Genomic DNA, 19,942 nt, shown 5'->3' with positions numbered 1-19,942 from the left:
CCAGACTAATAGGCTTACTTGTGCTTACTATAAAAGTTGTGAATCGCCTGAGCTCAGTGTTCCTCTACTGTAACACAAACTACCATGTGTGTAGGCATTCATCATGGGCTCCTTATTCACCCCTGAGGGACTTGAGAGTGCAGGGGACCAACATAAATTAACATGAAGCTCTGGTTACTTTTATAAAGTCCTTTGTCTCTGACCCAGGAGTCTCGAGTCTTCTGCCAGTGTCGCATGAAATTTTAATAGGCCAACTTGTTAGCTTGTAAACAGAGCAAAATCCCAGACCCTGCATAGTTCTTGCCAGTTTTAACTTGAGAGAGCCATGGTTCTCTGGAAAAGATGAGCCCCAGTGGGTGGGGTTAAGAGATATGATTCCATGGGTTCCATAGTGAATGCTTTCACTCAAGTAGTGGGTAAGGGGGAGGGGATTATGGGCTGCCTACTGTCTACCTGTTAATGAACATTTGGAGACTAAGTATGAGAGAGAGGTCATACAACCAAATGGTGTCTTGGTTGTTGCCCACTCACGTTGGGTGGGAGAAGGAAGAATGTGAACATGACAACAAGGCAGCATGCCCCATGGCACAACCTGAGAAGAAACCAGCTGCAGCCACCAAGTCAAGGGGTCCCCAGAGCTGAAAGAAATGCTGTCAGCAAGGAAGAAATACAACTTTTTAATGTGGGATCTTAGTTCTTCGACCAGGGGTCAAACCCGCACCTCTAGCACTGGGAGCACGGAGTCTTAACCACTGGACCACCAGTGGCTGAAGAAATACAACTTTGAGTAGACCAAAAATACAAGTTTGTTGAGCACAAGTTGGGCAGCTGATCAAAACCAAAAGTAAACACAAAGTGTTGCTTCCTGGCATGGAGCCGTTCTCTCCCTCTACACTTAATACCTCCGGCACCCTCCACCCTGAAGTCATCTGCTGTACAGAAAAAGCCAAGTGTAACGGGGGGACTCTGGGGAAGAAAGTGACTCAAACTTTTATAGCTCTGCTAAATACAGGTGCCCAAGGGACCATGCTAGCCAGTCCCTGAGGGACGTGGCTACTGGGCACAGGGTGGCCCAAGGTACCGAGGACTGCAGGGCACTGGGGAGATGCAGTGGTCAGTGGAGGACAGAGAGGAAGATCCCTGGAGCCTGGGTGCTCTCCAGATACTAGGAAGGGCACGGGGAGAAGCTGGCACCAACACTGAAATGTAGAGTCAAAAAAACAACCCCCACAACAAAACCTCCCTGCCTGCCGCCCTCACTCTCTGTTCCTTCCTGAGCTACCCGTCCGGGAGATAACACCAACTCTTGGAACTGTTAAAGCCCCTAATGTGAAAGTGTTAAACTTCTTGGTCCATGTTTCCACAGGGGGAAAAAGTGACTAAAGATAACTGATAGGACTGGAGCAAATCTTGCAGTAAAGGAAAAAAGTGACCCTGTGGGTGGGTCCCAATGGCCCAATTCAATGTACTATTATCATGAAAATACATAATTGGCATCGAGGTGTTATGTGATTAAACTTAAATGCTCATAAAGTGCCAGAGGAGATTCTCCCATTCGGGGTATTGCTACAAGTAGAGAAATGAGACAAGCTTCCTGCCAGCCACCACCATGCCCTAACCCAGCCTAACCCATCGACAGGTTGGGATTGAGTGTGCGTGCCTCTGTGCTCTGATGCCTCAGATGTTCAGTGTACAGGTGATATATAGACGTTCTGTGGTTGACAGGTTAGAAGACTGTCTCAATGGCCCTGACTGTGGCGTTATCTACCTCTACTAGTAGGAGTGACCGATAAACCTGGACAAAATTCAGAACACTGGTTGCCAAGTAAAGTTCCTTGATACCATTTGGAGAGATTCATAGCACTCATACCTCTGGGAGTCAAACAAGCAAATGCTATATCTCCTTGACCACCACAAGCCACCACCACAAAGGAGGCTCAACTCCTTGTTAAGCCTCTTATTTGGTACAGGAGGCAGGACATGATGTCATCAATGGCATCTCCCAGTTAAGAACACTTACAAAACACAGGAACCAGGACAACCTTGTTTCAATCTGACTGATCATATGCTTCTCTTAATGCCTGAGTGGCCTTGGATTTTGCCATGCATGGCAATTGAGGCTGAAACTACTGGGTAACACTACCTATGTGACTTAATCAAATTTATATAATGGTGATTCAATTCAGGTTTAACAAGAAATCCTGATATACAGTGACCTGGGCCTACTGAGGTTATGTGCTTGTATGTGGGGAAAATGGGCTACAAAGGTATCTCCACTAGCGATGGGAGTTGCCTTTTGGCCCATCTATTGCCTCCTGTAATTTTTGGTAATGACACCAAAGACAGGTAAGACAGTCAAAGCTCCCTTGCGTGGTTCATAATGGATAACAAATTGGTCTTAGGCTACAGTCTGGCTAATAAGAAGACCTACTGGCCCTCCCTTGGAACTTATATTTGACTACATTCAAGGCCCTTGGGAACATGAGTGCGGTCAGAACTGCAGCCTGGCTTCACCCTGCTCCTCAGGGTCTGTTTTAGGAGCCTTGATTTAGTTGGTATGTGAGACCAATTGAATAGATTTGGTACTGACTAAGCAACCTGTTTGCCAGATTAATCAGAGTAGCCGACAGAGTGGCATACTGGCCAAGAACTGGCCAAGTCTGGCCAAGAACGTATCAGGTTGAAGAGTGAATTTTTGGAGGAGGCTATTCACTATGGCTCTGAGTGACGCTGCATACTTTCTCAGGATGCCAGGCCTATCTTTACCCAGTCCATGTCTCAGGCTGTGTTTACATTGAGCAGCTTTGAGGCATGAGGTAACAACTGCCCTTGGACAAAGAACAGGACTGTTTCTGCTTACCGTAAAAGCAGTGGCTACCCCCAGTGTTCCTCTTCCATAACACAACACACTGCATGTGCAGGCTGCCATCAGTGGCCCTCTGTGTTGCTTTCGTGGGACTTAGAGAACTGGGGAACTGATGCAAACCAACCCGAAGCTCTGGCTACTGCTTTTCCTGTGAATAATAAAAGCCCTTTGCCTCTGATCCAAGCATCTTGTGTATTCTGTAGCATCCCATGAAACAGCAACAGGCTAACCTGTTAAATTATAAGTAGGGTGAACAGCACTCCCACTACTGGGCATATACCCTGAGAAAACCGTAATTCCAAAAGAGTCATGTACCACAATGTTCATTGCAGCTCTATTTACTGTAGCCGGGACATGGAAGCAACCTAAGTGTCCATCAACGGATGAATGATAGAGAAGATGTGGCACAATATATACAATGGAATATTACTCAGCCATAAAAAGAAACAAAATTGGGCCTCCCGTGAAGCCCCGTGCGGGGAAGGACTGGAACTCCGGGCGGGCGGCTTATTGTTAACATGGCGGCGGGAGCTACCGGCACGTCTCCAGGAGGCGGCGGGGCCCACACCCGGAAGACGGGTCTATTTTTGGCCTAGCGTGGCGGCCGCTGAGGACCTGGAAGTCCGGGCCAGTTGCTGAATGAGGGGAGCCGGGCCCTCTCTGTGCCAGTCCTCCCGCGCCCTCCGCCCCGACCCGGGCCCTGCCATGTCCTTCTTCTGGCGGAAAGTGAAAGGCAAAGAGCAGGAGAAGACCTCAGATGTCAAGTCAGTTAAAGCTTCAATATCCGTACATTCCCCACAAAAAAGCACTAAAAATCATGCCTTGCTGGAGGCTGCAGGACCAAGTCACGTTGCAATCAATGCCATTTCTGCCAACATGGACTCCTTTTCAAGTAGTAGGACGGCAACACTTAAGAAGCAGCCCAGCCACATGGAGGCTGCTCATTTTGGTGACCTGGGCAGATCTTGTCTGGACTACCAGACTCAAGAGACCAAATCAAATCTTTCAAAGACCCTTGAACAAGTCTTGCATGACGCTGTTGTCCTCCCTTATTTCATTCAATTCATGGAACTTCGGAGAATGGAGCATTTGGTTAAGTTTTGGTTAGAGGCTGAAAGTTTTCACTCTACAACTTGGTCCCGAATAAGAGCACACAGTCTGAACACGGTGAAGCCGAGCTCACTGGCTGAACCTGTCTCTCCTTCTAAAAAGCACGAAACTACAGCAGCTTTTGTAACCGACTCTCTTGACAAGAGACTGGAGGATACTAGCTCAGCCCAGTTGGAAGGAATTGACCTGAATAATAGAACTAGCAACGCTCAGAATCACTTGCTGCTTTCCCAGGAATTTGACAGTGCCCATTCTCTCCGCCTGGAAACGGCCAGGACTGGAGCTCATTGAGGCTCCATGGAAACCCAGGAATCCTCCAGACTTATAATAGCCAGTAGAAATAGTCCCTCTTCTCTACTAAAGGAATTATCAGGAAAATTAATGAAAAGTATAGAACAAGATGCAGTAAATACTTTTACCAAATATATATCTCCAGATGCTGCTAAACCAATACCAATTACAGAAGCCATGAGAAATGACATCGTAGCAAAGATTTGTGGAGAAGATGGGCAGGTGGATCCCAACTGTTTTGTCTCAGCACAGTCCATAGTCTTCAGTGCAATGGAGCACGAGCACTTTAGTGAGTTTCTACGAAGTCACCATTTCTGTAAATACCAGATTGAAGTGCTGACCAGTGGAACTGTTTACCTGGCTGACATTCTCTTCTGTGAGTAAGTCCTCTTTTATTTCTCTGAGTACATGGAGAAAGAGGACGCAGTGAATATCCTACAGTTCTGGTTGGCAGCAGACAACTTCCAGTCTCAGTTTGCTGCCAAAAAGGGCCAGTATGATGGACAGGAGGCACAGAACGACGCCATGATTTTATATGACAAGTACTTCTCCTTCCAGGCCACACATCCTCTTGGATTCAATGATGTTGTACGACTGGAAATTGAATCCAACATCTGCAGGGAAGGTGGACCACTCCCTAACTGTTTCACCACTCCATTACGTCAGGCCTGGACAACCATGGAGAAGGTATTTTTGCCTGGCTTTTTGTCCAGCAACCTTTATTATAAATATTTGAATGATCTCATCCATTCAGTTCATGGAGACGAGTTCCTGGGAGGAGGTGTCTTGCTGACGGCTCTGGGCTCTGCTGGCCCAACTGATGACTCCCACCCCGGGGCGGCCGACAGCTCTGCCATGCAGTCTAGTGTGAAAAAAGCCAGTGTTAAAATTCTGAAAAATTCTGATGAAGCGATAATTGTGGATGCTGCAAGTCTGGATCCAGAATCTTTGTATCAATGGACGTATGCAGGGAAGACGACATTTGGAAGAGTTAGTGACTTGGGGCAGTTCATCCGAGAATCTGAGCCTGAACCTGATGTAAAGAAATCGAAAGGATCCATGTTCTCTCAAGCTATGAAGAAATGGGTGCAAGGAAATACTGATGAGGCCCAGGAAGAGCTAGCTTGGAAGATCACTAAAATGATAGTCAGTGACGTTATGCAGCAGGCACAGTGCGATCAGCCGCTAGAGAAGTCCACAAAGCTATGACTCAAGACCTGAGATAAAGGAAATCTGCTTTTGGAAAATAGGAGAACTTTTTTCCTTTGGTTGGATTCTTCCCCACAGCCAGTGAAAACAGCGCACTGTATTTCTTCTCACTGTTGTTCCCAAGAAAGAATGGCAGACAATCCTAGACTTCCACCGTCGGCAGAGTGTCGCGTAGACACATCTGCACGTGATGATCACACAGTGAAAGTTGTAGAGACAGAGCGGTGTTGTTTACATTACTAGAGAATGACTAGTTTTCCAATGGCAATAACCCACGTGTGGAAGAGTGTTAGTCCACTGGGATAGGCAGGGGCCACATGCCATGGGAGACACAGAGGCGTAGAGCCGGTATTTGATGCACCTCCCTTGGTGGTGACCCACCCCAACAGCATCAGACAGCGGGTACCAGAGGGGCTTCGCTTGGTCTCCTGAACAGGCAGGTGAGTCGGCCCCTCAGGAGCCAGGCGGTGTGGTGCCAGCAGGTGGCTTTTCTTCCGGGGAGCGGGGTCTGCACAGAGGCGTTAATTTGGAAGGAAGCTAACGGGCCGTGGGTCAAGTCTTGGTGACGTTGTCCTCCCCTTTGGTGACAGTGTATGTTTTTCACGTTTTAATTGCTCCTGAGACGCAGTACTCTTAAAACCAGCTCCCCCGCTGCCGGAAGAGCGAGCCTCTGCGCTGCAAGTGGTAGGACTTGCTCCTCCGAGATTCTGGGCTCCGGTGACATCACCTCCCCTCACAGTACTTGTGGAAAGGGATGTGCAACAGCCATCACTCCAGTTTTCCCCTGTGGCTCCTTGAACAAAATGTTTATTCCCAGATTGTAGAGTTTTTAAAGAAGGTGGGCGGGCAGGTGTGGGGACAGAGAGGCACTCAGCTCTGACTCTCTCCTCTTCTTTGCTCTGCGCTGGGAAGTGTGCAGGTTGTGGCCTTTTTCTTCTGTCTGTGGGGTAACGAGAGGACCCTCCCTGCACTTCCACTTGGTCAGCTTCAGGGTCTGGACCTCGCTGCCATGGGAGGGGCCGCCTGGTCGGCCAGCACACTCTATGCAGGCGGTGCCAGCGCTGCCTCACCACACGGACTGTTGGAGGGAAAGAACGTTCTCTTAGGTGTTACTGCTTTTGCTCAGACTTGGCAAAAAATACATATATACACATATGAATATATAATTATCACCTCTGTCCTTGAGAAAGTCTTGAATGAACAGAGAATTTATTCCACTGCAATATTTGGTTGTATAGACACGCACTGTTTCATCAACAGAAGAAGTAGAAAGGCTGTGTATGAGTTTTTGGTACTATGTACCACCTCTGTTATTCTTCTGAAGTGAAGTATTCATGTACTTAAACCATATTCTATTTAATTGTGTTTGATTTTAAAATATATATATGAATTATATTTTTAAAAAAAGAAACAAAATTGAGTTATTTGTAGTTAGGTGGATGGACCTAGAGTCTGTCATACAGAGTGAAGTAAGTCAGAAAAACAAGTACCGTATGCTAACACATATATATGGAATCTAAAAAAAAAAAAAGGTTGTAACAAACCTAGGGGCAGGACAGGAATAAAGACACAAAGGTAGAGAATGGACTTGAGGACACAGGGAGGGGGAAGGGTAAGCTGGGATGAAGTGAGAGAGTAGCACTGACATATACACACTACCAAATGTAAAACAGATAGCTAGTGGGAAATAGCTGCATAGCACAGGGAGATCAGCTCTGTGCTTTGTGACCACCTAGAGGGGTGGGATAGGGAGGGTGGGAGGGAGATGCAAGAGGGAGGGGATATGGGGATATATGTATACGTATAACTGATTCACTTTCTTATACAGCAGAAACTAACACAACAATGTAAAGCAATTATACTCCAATAAAATGTTTTAAAAAAGAGACATGTCCAGCTACAGAATAAAAATATAGAAACAGAGAACAAAATTGTAAGTAGGGTGAAATCTCCAACTTTGTACAGTTATTGACACACATCAATTATTTTCTCTTAGTAAAAGCTGGCATTTTAGAAACTGTAACTTGGCTACTAGAAAATTTATTATTAGCATGACATATTACCAAAGATTATTTTCCAAAGACTTAGCCAATAACACTACAAAAATAAAAAGCCCTCTGATTCCTGCGAATTTATCTGCATTTGTTCAAGTCCAGTGATAATTTCACTGTCTGTCTGAAGAACTAACAGTACTAAATCCAAAGCTCGGCGCCATGCCTCAATCTTTGGTGTAACAACATCATAAACTCTTGGAATCTGTTCCAGTTTATCTGAAATGTCTGAATTTAAAATCCCACCATTTAGTTTACTATATTCATTCCAGACGTAAGATGAAGGAGAGCCAGAGTCTGTAGCATTTTGTAGATGATGTTGAATGAATGTGCCAGCTTCAAATTCTGATGAGTAACTGGCAGTGTTATACAGGAGAGTTGAAAGGTACCTGTGCCATCCATTGGCCAGGCATTTAAGCACAGTTGGTCTGTACTGTGTCACAGATGAGGCCAGCCAAGAGGAGGTATTATGAAGCCATCCTGAACAGCCTTGGTTTCCTTTATTCACAGACTGCTCCGCAAGAATCTGAAGATGGCTAAGACACAAAAATTCAACTGCGCCACCTCCAAGGAAGACCTTCTGCTCTTTTAGAGCATGATACAGACGATAGGCACAAGTCCAGAAGGTATCTTCTTTGGTTTGCATCTGGGCAGTGACTGGACTAGTCAGCACTACTGTAACCAAATTAATTCCTTCTGTTTTTAAAATGATTGCCGTTCTGTTGATCCGATCTGCAGCATCGAAGGGAATGCTTCTCCAGATGGTCACACAGACCCCACTGCCCACACAGTTTTCATTCACTTGTGTCATGTAGGCCACCTGCACTGCTCCTGAAGCCTCTGCAAAAGCCTGCATTACATTGCCATTCACTGATCCAATTACCAACCTCTTGCTGTCTGTGCATTTTTCGATTAAGCGTTCAGACACATTTCCTTGTGCCAGGACAAGGTTCACATTGAACTTGATTAATACCTGTAACACACGATCTGTCCACAGTTCTTCTGAGCCATCTTGCTGAACCTTCAAGCTTTCTGATACTGTTTTAATACTTGCAGACTTATTAAATCCCAGGTGGCGATAATTCTCTGTGAGATCCCCTTCAACAAGAACTACCCGAATAGGCTGATTCTGCAATTCCTTGATCAGAGCAGTACTAGATATTGATACAACAGTGATATATCCTGGACAGACACAAGAAAAAGTTTCAGGTAAACCCGGTAAGCAGCAAGTGAAGATTCTTGAAATGTCAAAGAGAAATGGCATTGTACAGCTGCCTTGTTGCATACCTGCGTTCTGATATTGTAGCCGTACTGCTTCGTCTACTAACTTCATGCTGCTGTGACCTCCGTGACTCAAACCCACCTCCAACTCCACCAAATCATCACATCTATAAATCTTGGGAGTAGCTGCACTAAGTTGTTCTAGAACTCCATCTGGTTTGCTTATCCATTGATTACCTGTCCTACTAAAATGTCTACTGTGGGTTAGTACTGACTTTCTGCAGCGGGTGTCTGCAAGCAGACTGTTTTTCAGAGTTTGAGGAGTTTGTGATGTATTTTCATCTGCTTCAACCTTAGCCTGAGACCTAAAGAGCTGAGGTGATTTAACAGGTCTCCCAGAAAGACTGTAAATGGCCAAGGACTGAGAGGCAACATCCTTGAGATCACGCTTTTTCTGTATCAAACCAGTACCTGAAGGGATTTGGAGAAAAGGGTATACGCTGACACTAAATGTTTCAGGTCCAGAAAATGTCTTTGTGTTAACCATACGGTCAAATACATTGTGGATAGGTACTTGAAGGGAAACTACCTCTTCAATGCATGAATTCAAGCCGTCTGACATTACAGACACTATTAATGAAATGGGGACACCCAAATGAAGACATTCTTCAGCAGCACTGCTCCACGCACCAACAAGAAACAAAAGAGTACTGGTTCCAGTTCTGTATGTGTTATTTTGTGCTTGAACTGCTTCACTGAGAAGTTGTCCCACTGCGCTGGTTAAATCCAAACTTTCAAGAAGCCTTACTGTTGAACTGATTAACACACTTTCATGACACTCTTCATCTATAATAAATTTGGATGATTTTACTGGGCCTAGGAAAGTTCTTCCTGTTTCTGCAAACGATGAAAGCTGTTGAAGTCCCATGTGCCTTCTTTTGTTTAAGACCCTGCAAGCCATCACCATGAATCATCATCTGCAAATAAAATTAAAACTTGGAACTTTATTCAGTGCAATTCATGGTTATAAAAGAAAAGTAAGATACAGTCCCTGCCTTTGAGGAGTTTCTGATATATGTAGTTTCCATTAAATATGGTCAGTGCAATGATACAGCATTATAATGATATTAATGATAAGGGTGTGGGTGTGTGGAGGAGGAACACTTCACCCAACAGGGGAAGTGGATCATGCAAGCAACAGGCAATATTTCCAGAAGAACACAATGTCCGAAACGAGTCTTGAAGAATAATTTGAAAAAATAATTAGCAAGTTGAAGGAGGTGGTAGTAAATGCACATACATGTGACAAAAATACAGTGCACTTGGGTAATACAAGTAATTTATTTTCACGGGAATATAAAGAAAGTAGTGGGGAATAGTAAGACATGAAGCGTTAGAAGAGGAAAGGGGCTGGATCATGAAGGGCAGTATGCGCCACGTCAAACCTGACACTACTTATAACGGGAAACATGCAAGTGCTTTAAGGGGTGGAGATGAAGAAACAGCTTGATGTAGTGTCTGAAAGCATGTACTCTGAATCTAGAAGTCTGGGTTTGAACTTCTGTCTACTGCTTACTAACTGTGTAGCCTTCAGAAAGTTTCTTAACTTCTTTGCCCTGTTTTCACATCTGAAAAATGAGGATAATAACAGAATCTACTTCATAGGGTTATTACCAGGAGTAAATGAGTACAGTGCTTAGAACAGTGCCTGGCACATAGTGCTTTATGAGTACTTGCAATAACAATGATAAATTTATAATATTAAACTAAATAATATTAAATAATATTAAAAATAAAATTAAGTAATATTAAAATTATTATTATTATTATTTATTATTAGTGTTTTGGATATATTACCACTCTGATAACAGTGTAGAGAACTGATTGGATGAGTGCCAGACTGGAGGCCATGGTTATCTAGATGAGAAATGTGGAAGAGGGATGGAGGTAAAGGATGGATTTAGCTATTGATTAGAATATAAAGGGGGGAAAAGTACTGTTTAAAAGGAAGTTCGTGGGCTTCCCTGGTGGCACAGTGGTTAAGAATCCGCCTGCCAACGCGGGGGACACGGGTTCGAGCCCTGGCCCAGGAAGATCCCACATGCCATGGAGCAACTAAGCCTGTGTGTGCACCACAAATACTGAAGCCCACGTGCCTACAGCCCGTGCTCCACAACAAGAGAAGCCACCGCAATGCGAAGCCTGCGCACTGCAATGAAGAGTAGCCCCCGCTCGCTGCAACTAGAGAAAGCCCGCATGCAGCAATGAAGATGCAACGCAGCCAAAAATAAATAAATAAGTAAATAAATTTAAATTAAAAAAAGGAAGTTCGAGGGGCTTCCCTGGTGGCACAGTGGTTGAGAGTCTGCCTGCTGATGCAGGGGACACAGGTTCGTGTCCCAGTCCGGGAAGATCCCACATGCCACGGAGTGGCTGGGCCCGTGAGCCATGGCTGCTGAGCCTGCGCGTCTGGAGCCTGTGCTCCGCAACGGGAGAGGCCCCAACAGTGAGAGGCCCGCCTACAGCAAAAAAAAAAAAAAAAAAGGAAGTTCGAGAGCAATTAGACTTTTTCCAGGTAATATTTCAGAATTCATATCTAAAACTAATAGGAAGAAGTTATAAGAGAAAAACTTCAGCCCAATAGAAAGAACTTTTTAACGAAGTACCCTCTAATTGAAAAGCTGTCTGTAATAAAATAACCTGTCTTGTGAGGTATGGGCTCTTAAAGCACTACAGCTAAAACTGTAGATAACATACACTTCTTTTCCAGCTCTAAGACTTTATAATTCTTCAAGTACATATATATACATATTTTAATATTTTTAAAAAATATATTTATTTATTTGGCTGCATTAGGTCTTAGTTGCGGCATGTGGGATCTTCGTGGAAGCAGGTGGGATCTAGTTCCCTGACCAGGGATCGAACCTGGTCCCCCTGCGGGAGCATGGAGTCTTAGCCACTGGACACCAGGGAAGTCCCTCAAGCATATTTTTTACCACAACCTTTTAAATCCAAAATATCAAAAAGCAAACAACTCTTGGAGTTTTTGCTTTTCCTCTAATGCTGGCCACAGCACTGGTAAATTTGTTCCTATAACACCTAGAGTCATCCTTGATTCTGAAGAGCTCCAAAGTTCCAGATACACCTTAGGATCAGCAGGAAGCCACAGCACCTGTTGCTCAAGAGTACCTTCCTAGAGGCTTTCAAGGACTAAGGAGAAAAGCCAGTACAGCCTAAGAAAACATATAACAAATTGTTTGAACTCAGCTTCAAAACCTCTTTTGTGAAACTTTCAGTTCTATAAAATAAAAATAAAACTCTTGATATACTCAGGTATATCCCTAGACAGCATCAAATTATACTCTAGACTCCAACAATCCTGAGACCCATCCTGTCTTACAGCTCTCTTATCTTACCATATTTTTGCTGTCCTCCACCCCATATTATCAATTCTCTACTTACCCAGTTTAAATTCCCATTTGCGGATTATAATCACTCTCTTGTACATAGACTCTCAAAGTCCTTGTCTCTCTTTTGGTTCACCTTACCTTGCAAAGCCACTAATCTTGATGAAATCCAACTCTCCATGTTTACTCCATGTTTACCCTGGGGCAGCTGAAAATAAACAGAAAAACACACACAACCACACTGACTGGTGTCATTTTAAGTTCATGACTCCACACTGCAAGTCGCCCTAAATACTGCCTGGCAATCTATTTTGTTAGTCCTTTTGTCTTTTTTTTAATGGTTATTGGGTTCTATTTTTAAAAGTTTCATCTACCCCTGAGTACAAAGGACATTCCATATTTCTTCTAAAAGCTTTATGGTTTTAGTCTTTTTAAAAAATTGAGGTAAAGTTCATATAACATAAACTTAACCATTTTAGAGTATACAATTCAGTGGCACTTCGAACATTCACAGTGTTGTACAACCACTACCTTTATCTAGTTCCAAAATATTTCCATCACCCCGAAAGAAAACTCTGTAGCCATTAAGCAGTCCCTCCCTGTATGTCTCCCCCCCAGCCCCTGGCAACCACCAAGCTGCTTTCTTGTCTCTGTGGATTTACCTATTCTGGATATTTCATAGAATCATGTAATATGGGACCCTTTGTGTCTGGTTTCTTTCACTTAGCATAATGTTTTTAAAAAAATTTTATTGGAGTATAGCTGCTTTACAATGTTGTGTTAGTTTCTGCTGTACAGCAAAGTGAATCAGCTATACGTGTACATAAATCCCCTCTTTTTTGGATTGCCTTCCCATTTAGGTCACCACAGAGGACTGAGTAGAGTTCCCTGTGCTATAGAGTAGGTTCTCATTAGTTATCTATTTTATACATAGTATCAATAGTGTATATATGTCAATCCCAATCTCCCAATTCATCCCACCCCCCTCAGTTAGCATAATGTTTTTGAGGTTCATCCACATTGTAGTATGTGTATTTCATTCCTTTTTATGTATGTATGTATGTAGCTATCATTTTGTTTATGGACATTTGGATTGCTTCTACTTTTGTTATTTTAAATTTTTATTTATTTATTTATTTATTTATGGCTGTGTTGGGTCTTTGTTGCTGTACGTGGGCTTTCTCTAGTTGCGGAGATTGGGAGCTACTCTTTGTTGCAGTGTGCAGGCTTCTCACTGCAGTGGCTTCTCTTGTTGCGGAGCATGGGCTCTGGGCACGTGGGCTTCAGTAGTTCTGGCTTGCAGGCTCTAGAGTGCAGGCTCAGTAGTTGTGGTGCACGGGCTTAGTTGCTCCTCAGCATGTGGGATCTTCCCAGACCAGGGCTCAAACCTGTGTCCCCTGCACTGGCAGGTGGATTCTTAACCACTGTGCCACCAGGGAAGTCCCCTGCTTCTACTTTTAGATTATCATGAACAGTGATACTAAAACATTTGTCTACAAGCATTTGAGGACCTGTTTTCAATTCTTTGGGGGTACACACATAGGAGTGGTCATTTGATAATTCTGTGTTTAAGTTTCTGTGGAACTGCCAAACTTTTCTGTAGCAGCTGAACTATTTTACTTTCCTACCAGCAGTGTACAAGCACTTAAATTTCTCCACACCCTTGCTGTATTAGTTTCCTAGGGCTGCTTTACCAAATTACCATGAATGGGGTGATTTACAGCAATACATATTTATTATCTCATGGTTCTGGAGCCTAGAAGTCTGAAATCAAGGTATCTGCAGGGCCATGCTCCTTCTGAAGGGTCTAGGGAAGAATCCTTCCTGCTTCTTCCAGCCTCTGGTTGTTCCCAGAGGTCCTTGGCTTTGGCAGCATAACTCCAATCTCTGCTTCCCTTTCACATGGCCTCTTAAAAAGACACCAGTCATTGGATTCAGGGTATGCCCTAATCTGGTATGATCTCATCTTAACTAATTATATCGACAAAGAAGTTATTTCCAAATAAAATCACATTCTGAGATTCTGGGTGGACATGAATTTTGGAGGGGGAACACTATGCAACCCAGTACGCGCACTAACACCTCTGTTTTTTTGCATCATTTTTGTTTTATAATAATAGTTATCCTAGTGGATGTGAATGATATTTCATTGTGGTTGTTTTTCAAAAGATGTTGAACATCTCTTCATGTGCTTTTTGACCATTTGTACACCTTCTTTGGAGAAATATCTATTCAAATCTCTTGCCCATTTAAAAATTGGGTTGTCTTCTGGTTGTTGAATTGTAAGAGTTCTTTATATATTCTAGATACCAGCACCTTATCAAAATATGATTTGCAAATATTTTCTCTGATTTTGTAGGTAGTATTTTTCACTTTTTTGATAATGTACTTTGATGCATAAAAGTTAATTTTAATGAAGTCTAATTTGTCTATTTTGGTGTCATATCTAAGAACACATTGCCAAATCCAAAGTTAAAAAGATTTAACCCAATTTTTTCTTCAAAGAGTTTCATCATTTCATACCTTATATTAAGTTAACTGATACATTTTGAGTTGATTTATGTATATGGTATGAGGTAGGGTTCCAACTTGATTCTTTTACGTTTGGATATCAAATCGTCCCAGCACCATTCATTGAAGAGACTATTCTTTTCCCCATTGATTGGTCTTGGCACACCTCTGTCAAAAATCAATTGGCAACACATGTATGGGTTTACTTTTGGACTCTCAATTCTATTTCATTGGTCTATATGAGCATCCTTAAGCCAGGACCACACTGCTTTACTCTAGCTTTGTAGTAAATTTTCAAGTCAGGAAGTGTGAGTCCTCCGACTTTGTTCTTTTTGTTTTAGCTTTAACATTTATGTTTATAATTCATCTTAAGCTGATTTTTGTAAATGGTGTGGAGTAGGGGTTGTTTTTTCCTTCTTGGATATCCAGGTGTTCCAGAATAATTTGTTGAAAAGATAAATTTAAAAAGACAAGACTGGCCTTTTGTTTTTGTTTTTCATTCCTAACACATTTTGGGAGCTTACTACGTATGAAGCAGTTTACATGCATTATGCAATGTAGCTCTCACAACAATAATATGATTAACTTATTATTGTACCATAATTAACACACACACATATATATAAATATACTATAATTAACCTATTTTAATTATGTATCAAATGAAGAATAATTAAGTAACATATAAAATCTCATGGCTAGTAAGTAAAAGGTTGGAACTAAAACCCACATTTGTCTAATGCCAAAGTCCCATGTTATTATTACAATACCACTTTCTGGCTGCCCCTCTACCTAGCATGATAGTAATTCACACTCTCTTTTGTGGAATCTTCCACTGCAATTCCCACTTTCAAGCCTTTCGGCCTTTTTCCAAGCCTTGTTTATACACTTAACATGGATATGCCCAATTTTTTTCAGGTGTCAGAGTCTCTGTTTATGGTTTCCTTTCTATACTATGTTTAAATCACAGCATATCACTGTATGAATGGAAAAGTCATAGAGAATTTAGAGCTAAAGGAATAAGTCATGGGTTATTTCAAACTTAGTCTGTATTTAATTTATGTGAAAAACGTTTCCCAGAGAAGGTATGAAATTAAACAAAACTAATCTACAAGCAAAAAGTCATATATAGCTGATTAGCAAAGTTAATATTCAAGAGATCTGTCTCAACATTTGAAAAATCTATTCCAAGTTTCAGCAGTGAATTTTTTTTAAAAAGTCTTAGCATTCCCAAGTTTAGAAGAGTTCCTAAATGATTATTTTGAAGAGATTACAATTCACTATAATTAACATAAAATAAAAACTCAAACAAGAATCCCTCTTAGAGACTGAGTATAAAAAGGTAAAGACCGTAAAGAGAATGGTGAAATAGATCATTTCAAAGACGAAAAATACCTCTGGCAACTTTTCTTGGCACTGAACTGACACGATCTGATTCTTGTCTGCTATACGTCAGCACCAGTGTTTTCCACAAACAGCTCTCCGTTTCATTACTGGGATCCCTAACAACTTTATTTGCCACCTTAATGTTCCTTTAACTTTTTAAGTGTGTCATAGAAGAGCAGAGTCAGACTACTTGACTGAGATTTTTGACATCAGAAATAGCCTTCTTTTCCTAAGATCACGTCTAGTCTTGTCTAAGGTACTTGGCTTCAAACACTAAGATATGCAATGTGTTTCAGGAGTTGCATTTTAAAAAAATTAATATTTTCTGACAAGTATGATTAGCTACAAAACCAAGAGTTTGCCTATCTCCAGTGCATTCCCAATACAGTCTAATCATATCACTCCACTGCTTAAAAACCTCCAACTTAGAAAGTAAAGCTTTTACTCCTTTGTCTGCCACAGGAGTCCCTTTAAAAAATTAACTGAAATATTTTCACTCCTTGGCTCAAGTATCTGCAAAGCCTTCCCATTTGACTCGAGTGAAAGTCAAAGTCCTTACGATGCCCTAATAACCTGCACTCCTCCCTGTTACCTCTCTAACTCTTCTACTACTCTATCCCTTGACCACTCTGCTCTGGCCTCCTTTCTGTTCCTGGAACATGCAAGGCATGCTTCCTACCTGTGTTTCTGTTCTACTTCTTCCCTCTTTCTGGGATGCTCTTCCCCAAGAAATCTATTGTCTCACAGCTTTATATAATTATGCAAATCTCCCCCTTTCAACGAGGCCTATCCTGAGCATCTGATTTAACACTGCAAACTCTTCTTTTCCCTTTACATTCTGGATTCCCTTTATTCGCTCTAATTTCTCTTTTCCCACAACATTATCACCTTATAAAATAGTACATACTCTACTTATTTATTTACTATTTATTGACTATGTCCCTCTGTTGGAATGTAATTCCCAGGAGGGCAGTCTTAGTCACTGACGTATCCCATATGTTGATAACACTGTCTGACACATTGCCAGTACTCAATAAATATTTGACAATGTGGTTTTCACCACATTTATTAGCTTACATTTAGTACAGAACTGAAATAAGACTAAACAGATGCCATTGTCAGTATTCCTCCACCATAAATTTAAGGTTCTACCACCTCTGGAGTCGACATGCTTGCTATTTGGCACTGCCTTGGTTGAGGCCCTTTAATTGCTTCCAAAATGGTTCCTCCTTCATATGGTTGTCAGAATTATCTTTGAAAAGCACAAACCTAATCCGATCACTCCACTGCCTAAAACAACTATTCATCTTAGAAAATAAAGTCTTTACCTAGGTAAAGGTGTCCCATAATCTGACTTCAATCTAATTTATAAGGCTCATCTTCCACCTTTCCTTATAAACCCAATGATCTAGTCACACTACAACATACATTTACGTTCATTTCTGCACATACTATACTCTGATTTGAATATCCTACGCTTTCTTCACCTTGGCAAATGCTATATATCTTTCATGACCCAAGGCAAATGCCACATTTTTGATACAGCCTCCTCCAATGCCTCAAGGAGAAGTAGCACCTCCTTCCTGGGCTGCCAAAGTACTGTCTACACACATCTGCTAAAGCACTTAGCACCCTGAATTAAAAATACTGTATTTATGTCTGTGCCTATCTCCCCCACTACTCTGTGGGTTCCTTGTTTTCATTCATCTTTATACTCTACACTCAGTTCCTTTCAAACCCATCCAATACATGGCATAGTACATGATATGTAGAAAGCATTAAATAAATTTAGTAGATTTAAGAGTGATAATAGGTTTAACATTTTTCCAGATTAATATTATTAATGTTCTATAGTAAAATTAGATTAGTAACAGCTATTTTTCAAGACTGAGTACTTCCTATCTAAGACCTAGAAACTTCAATCTGAGCCTATAATTGAAAAATCATTTTCACTAGAAGTTAATGTCCCAAATATAAAAGCCTAAATCACAGAATGATGTAAAAGCAGGTAAACACACCACGCAGCCTTTTAGTTGCCATAAGATCAAACTTGATCCAGGAGAGCCTAAAAATTAGAATTGTTTCTACATATTTGGTCATTATTCATTTCTGGTCTCAGAAATCCCTTTAATATTAGTAGTAAAGAAGAAGTATATGTCCTTGAAACTAATCAAGAGTAACTTTCTCAGTGAGATTAATGGCCTGAAGAATCAATATACTATAATTAAGTGACTGAATATTTTACTTAATTCACGAACTATCTTGAATTTGCATCATTTTAATTTCCACTGGGGTAACTTTACACAGAAAAATAACTTCTAATATTAGAATAACTTTACCTATTTTCCAGAATCCTAATGAGGTTTTGTTTTGGGTTTTTTTTTTTAAATCAATTATTACAGTGCTTGGGTGTCTGCCTGGTATATAATGTGAGCAAGAAAGGATGATGGTTTTGGAAAATGTGCCATGTTTCATATAACTAAAGTAGGAAAAGTGACTTGGGAGACTACTTCAAGAATGTACTTTGCACATTTTTCTTTCCTTACCTTCAAGGAGATAAGTGGGATAAAGGGAAAAACCTAGGCAAAACTTAATGTTCTTCCTGAATCCACTGTTGGAGAATCCAGTATGATTTTTAGAAAATAAAGTACTTACTCTAGAGAAGGCACTGCAGGAGGCATAAAAAAGAGCCCTGATGTGTAAGCGATTAAGCGTTAGAAGTTTTAAGAGACTATCACCTCTTCATTCCTACCACCTCAGTCCTTCCCCCTCACCCTTTAGCTGGTGCCGGACTAGGTTCAGAACTGGTTAGAACCAGCAAGTCTGGCCCTTTGGCCAAGAATTTGCTTTGATTTACAGCAGTTATATGGGCATCTGAATCTCGACAGTTACTGAGTCAAGTGGATTTTCAGGCTACCTGTGTCGGACTCAGTGCGGATCTATGCTGGATATATTTGGAAAACAGGCCAAATCTTGGGATTCAACCAATTGAACGGCTGTGGGTGAGAATGTCGGGGACGTGAAGTCTGATGGTGATTATGGGTGGGTCCAAAGTCCAATCCCGCAAATAAACGCTACAACACTGGTAAAAACTCTTTCATATGCAGGGAGTCTTCATGTGCATCCTAAGACCCGCACTGCCCCCGTGCCCACACCACACCCCTCCTGTAAAGAAATGCTGCCTAGGGCTTCCCTGGTGGCGCAGTGGTTGAGAATCCGCCTGCCGATGCAGGGGACACGGGTTCGTGCCCCGGTCCGGGAAGATCCCACATGCCGCGGAGCGGCTGGGTCCGTGAGCCATGGCCGCTGAGCCTGCGCGTCCGGAGCCTGTGCTCCGCAACGGGAGAGGCCACCACAGTGAGAGGCCCGCGTACCGCAAAAAAAAAAAAAAAAAAAAAGAAAGAAAAGAAATGCTGCCTACCAGGCCAGAATCGCTGTGAACCAAGGAGGAGGGAAGTCGCTAAAGGCCAAGCCCCAGGCACTGTCGAGGCTGAGGGATGCCTAGCGGCGCAAGGTAAGGGCAGTCCCCTCCGCCTCTGGTAATCCGGCCGGTAAACCGAATCTGGACCAATTCACCGACCCACCAGGCTCTAGAGTCTCATCCCTTCCCCCAGCCCCAAGAGGTTAGAAAAGCAAACAGTATCTCCCCACATCTCCGTCAAAAACTTAGCAGTTGGTAGAAGCACCTTGCTACGAACCTCGCTCTTTTCTCCATCCCTACGGGAGGCTCCAGTTCCCCGAAGTTCTGCCTGGCACTGGGACGCCAAAACGCCCGGGGGAAGAACCTTCCCTTCTGGTTCGCGTTTTGCGCAAGTGCGCCGCGGGCCCAGCTGGGCTAACGGATAGTCCTGGTTGCTAAGAAACCCAAAGGAAAGTTCTGCTTAAAGGTA

General features: G+C 42.4%; 2 protein-coding genes across 3 annotated transcripts; one reads left to right on the top strand and one right to left on the bottom strand.

Moving 5' to 3' along the window:
* The first annotated feature begins 2,533 nt into the window (after positions 1–2,533).
* LOC308617388 (A-kinase anchor protein 10, mitochondrial-like) lies at positions 2,534–6,753 on the top strand. The gene is given in 3 exon segments (XM_081234457.1): positions 2,534–4,264; positions 4,268–4,648; positions 4,652–6,753. Coding segments are annotated over 3 exon segments (1,965 nt in total). The 5' UTR covers positions 2,534–3,505; the 3' UTR covers positions 5,477–6,753.
* A 161-nt stretch (positions 6,754–6,914) lies between these two features.
* BBS12 (Bardet-Biedl syndrome 12) lies at positions 6,915–19,879 on the bottom strand. Of its 2 annotated transcripts, XM_081234444.1 has the most exons (4): positions 19,751–19,879; positions 12,297–12,363; positions 8,815–9,725; positions 6,915–8,709 (listed from the first exon to the last, which is right to left on the bottom strand). In XM_081234444.1, the coding sequence occupies exons 3-4, from the start codon at positions 9,713–9,715 to the stop codon at positions 7,574–7,576; spliced, it is 2,037 nt and encodes a 678-aa protein (XP_081090570.1). In that variant the 5' UTR covers positions 9,716–9,725; positions 12,297–12,363; positions 19,751–19,879; the 3' UTR covers positions 6,915–7,573. The 2 variants fall into 2 exon arrangements, with proteins under 2 accessions (XP_081090570.1, XP_081090569.1); XM_081234443.1 differs by having other exon boundaries at positions 6,915–9,725.
* Between the last annotated feature and the right edge of the window lie 63 nt (positions 19,880–19,942).

Source organism: Mesoplodon bidens (genome assembly GCF_964165515.1).
Source record: "Mesoplodon bidens genome assembly, chromosome: 1".
Lineage (NCBI taxonomy): Eukaryota > Metazoa > Chordata > Mammalia > Artiodactyla > Ziphiidae > Mesoplodon > Mesoplodon bidens.
The sequence above is the reverse complement of the archived record's forward strand: the minus strand, read 5'-3'. Positions and strand labels throughout refer to the sequence as shown.